The following is a 6,758-nucleotide window of genomic DNA, read 5'->3' on the forward strand; positions in this document are numbered from 1 at the left end:
AATGAAAAATCCTTGGGAACACAGCTCTTGAAACACATGAAGTGGACACAGATTAGACTTGACTGTGTGTCAGAGACTGAGATGGGCCCAGTATTGAACAGGGTTCAGATCTGTTCATAGTGTCACTATGATTCATACTCAACTCACCTAACACCACCACCAAGACGACACCTAAAACAACAACAACAACAAGAAGGCAGAAGAGATTGAGCTAACAGTTAACAGTTTCAGCTTGCTTGGCTCCACAATCAACACTCTTGGCATCAGCAGTCAGGAAATCAAAAGATGAACTGCATGGGGAAAATGTGCTGTCAGGGACCTCTCCAGAGTGCTGAGAGGCAACAATGTCAGTCTAGAGACCAAGATGTATATGATACAGGCCATTGTCTTCACAGTTACTTGCTATGCATCAGAGGGCTGGGCAATAACTAAGGATGATAGAATCACTGATACCTTTGAGTTGTGGTACTGGAGAAGAGTATTGAACATACCATGGACCATCAAGAGAATAAACATGTCTGTCTTAGAGAGGTTGAAACCAAGTTTCTCCCTGGAGGCTAGGAAATTGAAGCTCCATCTCACATACTTTGGGCATGGGGCCAGGAGACACTTGGAGAAGTCCTTGAAGCCTAAGAGTCCTTGGAAAAGGACATCATGTTGGGACAGGTGGAAGGGACAGCACAGGAGAGGAAGACCCCAGATGAGACTGATTAAGACAGTTTCTGGGGTTATGGGGGTAGATGTGACAGCGTCAGTGAGACTGGCTCATTACAGAGCAGGATTCAGAGATGTTGTACACAGGGTTGCTTCCGTTTTGAATTGCAGGTGACTGGATGGGAACTTGAGTTTTAAAAAGAAAAGAAATGTACTCATTAAGGTTAAAAAAACCAAAACTTGTAACATTACATAAGAGAAAGAAATACTTGGAGTTTTTGTTCGTTTGCTTGCTTAATTTTTAGAAATAGAAGGGTAAGAAAAACAGGCAGAAACAAGGGGACACTGATAGGGACACACGATTTGTTGTGAGTGTGTGTTTGAACAAACCCTCCAGCGGGTTTTCAGAGGCAGCAAGTAATATGAGGAGACTGCCCATCCTTCTCTCGCTGGGCAGCACGAGGTTTTGAATCTGGTGCCTTTGGGATTGCAGCGGTTTCTTACCACAAGGCCATCAGAGCTCCCTCTACAGACACCAGACTGCTGAAGCCCATGGTCACGATTAAGATCGCCTCTGTAGTGACCTCGCAGGACATGAAACTGCTCCCAGGCTGTAATCTTTATGCATGAAGACAGCCTCGTTCTTCTTCCACGGAGCAACTGGTGGGTTGGTTTGAACCTGTTAGTGACAGAACGCTTCACCACTGAGCCACCAGGGCTCCCGGTCAAATGCTGTCAGTGACCTCATCTTTATGTTGTTAATAGGTGTCAGCCAGTATGGACTCAGCTAGTCCATGAACAGCAGGTCTGAACCCTGTCCTGTGCCATCTTCACGGCCTCTGACACACTTGAGCCCACTGCTGCAGTCACTGTGTCAATCCACCTCCTTGAAGGTCTCTCTCTCTTCTGCTGACCCTCCACCCTTCCAAGCCCAATGTCCCTCTCCAAGAAACAGCCTCTCCTATCAACATGCCCAAAGCATGTGAGACGAAGCTTTATCATCTTTGCCTCGAAGGAGAACTCTGGCTGCACCTTTTCCAAGACATACTTTTGTTCATTTGTTAGATAATCTTCATAGAGTAAAAACCAAGAGACCACGTGACTCTCCCGGTGTGTCCCTAGCGCTCTAGCGCCTGCGGGCCTCGGACAACTCTGCAAAGTTGTTGTGTTCTCCCCGTTTATCTTGGTATCTCAGCGACACAGAAAGCTGTGCGAAGTTTGGATGGGACACAAGGGGACGTGGTGACAGGTAGGAGGTGGGTCCAGGGAGAGGTCGGACGGAGAGCCCCCGCCCCAGTGCGGGGTGGGCCGGGGGAAATCAGTTCCCCGGGTGTCCCGGTCACCAGCTGATCCCGGCCATGGCCTTGCGCGCCGCGGCGCCCACTCTGCGCCTGGCTCTCGCCCTAACCGCGGTGGCCACGGGGACCTGGGCGCACTCTCCCCTCAGCGCGCTCTCCCCTAGGCAAGGCTGCCTGGCGCTGGGCCGCTGCTGCCCCGGCCGGGACCATACCTGCGCCGCGCTAGGGCCGCCGCGCTGCTTCTGTGACCAGGCGTGCGGTGCGGCGCGGGACTGCTGCGAGGACTACGCGCGGGCCTGCCCAGGTGCGCCCGGGGCGCGCGGTGCGGAGAGCGGTGCGGAGAAGCCGCGCACTGGGGGCTCCGGGCGCAGGCAGTGCACGAGGTGGGGGCGCGTGAAGGGGGAGCGTGGATAGAGCGGGACGCACAGACGCGAGACCCCCGGAGGAGGTGCAAGCGGAGGAAAGGAGGGAGGGCAGAATGGAGAGGGGGCGTGGAGATCCCAAGGGTGCTTGGGAGTAAGGGGCGCAGGGGACCTGGAGAAGTGCGGAAGAGGAGGGGGCAGGCTCTCAGGAGGACTCGAGGGTGTGGAGAAGAGCGCACGCTGTAAATGGGGGGCTGGTGAAGTGTGGAGGGGCTTTTGGACTAGGAGTAGTAGCTTTGCCAACCCCAACTCCAAGCGTCCTGCCCTTAAATCTGTTCTGTCTCATAGCGACCCCTCCGTTGGGTTTCCAGGACGGGAAATCTTTGTTGAGGACTCTCCTGCTTATCTTGGCTGGTGGGTTCGAACACCCCACCTTTTGGCTAGTAGCCCTATAGTAACCACACTAGGCCACCAGAGCGCCTTAGAGTTGCTAAAGTTAGCAAATAAAAATAGATAAAGTAGAATTTCAGCTGACACAATTTTTGTTGTTGTTATATAGCTATTTCCCAAAGTTTGGGAAATGTATTACATTACTGAAAGTTTTTCTGAAAAAAATATTTTCAATATTTTATTTTTTTATATTTTAATTTTATTTTAATGAACGTTCACAGAGACTTTGGATTTCCATTCATTCATTGTTGCACCTTTCTCCCTGCCCACCCCTCCCCGATCAATACTCATTTTAAGAAATTAATTATTGCACATTTCTTCCTCCTCTCCGTTCCCCTCTCAGCCCAGCCGTCAGCGCACTTCTTGTTCCAGGTTGTTCTCATACCGCATATAATCATATATTCCTTTCAGACAGTCCTTACCCTCATTTTTCTGATATTTTTGGCATCCGGTATTTTATTTAATTGAGAGAAGCCAGGGGCAGGGAGCATTACCAAGGAGGAAGGGGTGTAGGACCTAAATTGCAGGTCGGGGGTGTCATCAGGGCTGGGGAAAGCGCTCAGGTCTGGAGAGAAGGAGGTTGGCGTGAAGGGTGTGGAGAGATGCGAGGAGGTGAGGGGTGGAGGGAGTGGAGGAGGTCAGAGAAAGTTGAAGAAAATTTGCTTGAGAGGCTGGTATATATTCTGCTGCGGCTGAGCCTTCCTGGTAAGGATTGGGCCCTGGGGACCTTGGAAATCAGAAGCTTGTAGAGGGACACTTGCTTTTTTAAATTTAATTTTATATTAGTTTATTTACAAAATTCGAATACATTGTTTTCTTTTTTTTATTATTAAATTTTATTAGTTTTAATGAACATTTACAGGGATTTTGGGTTTTCATTCCTTCATTGCTGCACCATTCTCTCTACCCTCCTCCCCAGTTTGTTCTTCTTCCCCGCCATCCGAATGTCTGTTTTAATTGTCCAATTGCCACAGTGCTTGTCAAAGTCAGTTCTGATTAATCTCCTTTGTCGGTGTGTCCTTTGCCATTCCCTATTACTCCTCCCTGAGAGAGACTTCACCCTGATTCATAAGGAAAAGGGGATGGCGTGTTCTCTTAGCTACTTCCTGCTGAAAAGGGATGCTGTGGGTTTCAGGGTGAAGATCTTCTCTCATTACTCTAAAGGGCCCCTTTGGCAGTAAATTTTTCGCACTGAAAGAGTGAAAAAAATGTCTAAATTTTCACCACTGAAAATCTGAATTCTGTGCCCATGTAAAGTAACTGTAGCCCACCTTGTTACTGAGGATGACAGGAGGAGATTGGAGCTCCCCATCCTCAGTTATCAGTGCTTCCTTCTGGAATTTACATTTAAAAGAGGGAAAGAGCAATTAAAAAAAAAAAACAGAATGGAAGGAACTCAAATGTATTGTTCACCCATTTTGTGCCCAGAGCAAGGCTTAGATAGCTTGGCATCTCATTTGATTGCATTCTGGGCGGTCAGGTATTGACCCTGTTAGCACATGAAAGACAAGGAGGCTCAGAGAGGGGAGGTGGTGTCCAGTGAAGGTGGATCTAACTGGGGTCTGATCCCACATCCTCTGGCACCCCTGCCTGCCCTCCGTAAGATTGCGCGACCAGTGGTGGAAATGTTAGTAGCAGTGAGAGGAAAAAGTAATTTTGGGGTGTGGTGGGGCCCCAAATCACAGCAAATGAGATTCTCCCAGAAGAAGCCTGGAGCAGGACTGTGTTTTAGTACGCACCTGTTGGCTTACTTTGCGGGAGAGAGGTTAAGTATGCACAGTTTGTCTGTAGAACTCCACGCCCAGGAGAGGAGGGCTCCCCTGAGGCAGCCCCAGGGCCAGGTCTCCAGGAGCGGGGTTTCTCACTGTTCTCCAGCCTCACAGAGTACAGAGTCGCTGGATGTTATCAGCTCTAACAGCTCCCGAGTGTTTTCCTTCCTATACTTCCAAAGGCGGGTGGGCCCAAGACCTCAAAGCTTTGCTTTTCCCTATGATTTGCAGTTTTTGGACTGGTCAGAGCCTGGTCTGGGAGTGGACCAGAGAACTCTTCTCTTTAAGGGTGGGAGCAGGGGCTGGCGCAGGTGGAAATGGTTAGAAATGGGGGAATGGAGAGCATTTCGTTTCCTGAGGGGTTTAGGCAAGGGAGGGGGACCTTAGCCATTGATGGTTGCAAAGGGAGATGCTGAGGATGGCTTGACATTCACTTAAGGTGCCCTGGCAGCACCAGGACTAAATGCTCGGTTGCTAACTGAAAGTAAGCCTGGCTGTCCCGTGCGAACCCACCAGCCACTCTGGGAGAAAGCCGTGCCCGCTCTGTTCCTTCATAAAGACCACAGCCCCGAAAACCCTGCTGGGCAGCTCTCCTCTGTCCTCCAGGGTCCTGAGAGCCTGCTTAGGCCCCAGAGCACATACATACCAACAGCATGACTGGGGCAGAGAGTCTGGTGGCTTACTTAGTTAATGCTAGCCTCAAGGCCACACACCTCTGGCTGTTTGATTCCTCCAGCAACTCCTGGGAGAAAGGTAGGCAATCTCCTGCCGTTAAGATTTACGGTTTCAGAAACTCAATGGAGGATCAGCGAGTCACAACTGATTTGAGTGTAGTGAGTTTTGAACATGATGGTTGCAGTAGTAAGATTCTCCCCTTCTGTGAAGGGACTGGGGTTCTATTCCCGGGCAGCGTACCTCACACAGACCCACCAGTCATTTGTCAACGGAGATTGTTGTATAGTTATGAAGCTATGTATGGAGAATTTCATATAGCAGGGAGCTCTCCGGGCCTAGTGGCAAGAGGCTGCACTACAGTCCCAAAGTTCAAGGCCACCAGCCACTCTGTGGGAGAAGGATGGGCAATCTCCTCCCCTGCAATTAACTGCCTCTGAAAACCCGCTGGAGGGTCAGCTATTGGTCGGTTCCAATTCTACAGTATAACAACATCAATATGGACCAATAAGCAACATAATGATAGATGGAGAAAAGAGTAAAGTTGTCAATGATTTCAACTTACTTGGCTCCATAATCAATACCCTTGGTACCAGCAGTCAGGAGATCAGGAGAAGTATTGCATAGGGAAAGTCTCATGTCAGACACGTCTCCAAATTACTGAGGAGCAATAATGTCTGTTTGAGGCGAGCTCTGGTGGCCTAGTGGCAGGAAACTGCACTGCAATCCCAGAAGTGCACGGTTCAAATCCACCAGATGCTCTGCTGAAGAAGGAGAATAGTCGCCTCCTGTACCAGTCAGATCCAATTTGACGGTACACGCATAAAAAAAAAATAATGTCTGTTTGAAGATGAAGGTGTACCTGATTAAGACCATGATCTTTCCAGTTACTTGTTACGGATCTGAAATCTGGACAATGAATAAGGATGACAGAAGAATAATTTATGCTTTTAAGCTGTGAAGTTGGAGAAGATTATGGAATAAACCATGGACTGCCAGAAAAACAGATAGGTCTTGGAGAAGGTGCAGCCAGAGTGCTCCTTGGAGGCAAGGACTACAGAGTTCATCTCACATGCTCTGGGCATGTTGCTGGGAGAGGCATTCCTCGGAGAGGAACATCATGCTTGGAAAGACGGAGGGCCAGTGCAGGAGATGAAGTCGCCAATGAGATAAGTTGACACGAAGAGTTCAGCAGTGGGCTCTGGTGTGTCAGAGATTATGAAGGTGGCACAGGACAGGACAGAGCACAAGCTGATTGCTCATAGGATCACTCTGAGTCTCACTGTACTCTTTGGTACCTAATAACACAAAACTATATGGCGCTCTGGTGACCTAGTGGCAAGAAGCTGTGTTGCATGCAATCCCCACGGCGTGTGGTTGTGGTTTGAATTCACCAGCTACTCCTCGGGAGCAGCATGGACAGTCCCCTACCGGGAAATTTACTGTCTCTGAAAACCCACAGGAGGATCAACAATGGGTCAGTTCCGACTCGAAGGCACACAGCAACTTGCTACCAGGAGACTGTTGTTAGGTGTCACCGAGTCGTCTCATAA

The 6,758-nt window shown here is 49.4% G+C and overlaps 1 protein-coding gene across 1 annotated transcript in view; it reads left to right on the forward strand.

The window, feature by feature from the left end:
- Positions 1-2,012: 2,012 nt before the first annotated feature.
- The window catches only part of LOC102869921 (somatomedin-B and thrombospondin type-1 domain-containing protein-like), a 23,603-nt gene continuing 18,857 nt past the window's right edge, over positions 2,013-6,758 (forward strand). The window contains exon 1 of the mRNA XM_006881751.1: positions 2,013-2,286. Within this exon, the coding sequence (XP_006881813.1) occupies positions 2,013-2,286 (274 nt within the window). The remainder of the gene's footprint in view (positions 2,287-6,758) is intronic.

This window comes from Elephantulus edwardii, unplaced genomic scaffold (genome assembly GCF_000299155.1).
Source record: "Elephantulus edwardii isolate Elephantulus edwardi_28Jun2011 unplaced genomic scaffold, EleEdw1.0 scaffold00015, whole genome shotgun sequence".
Lineage (NCBI taxonomy): Eukaryota > Metazoa > Chordata > Mammalia > Macroscelidea > Macroscelididae > Elephantulus > Elephantulus edwardii.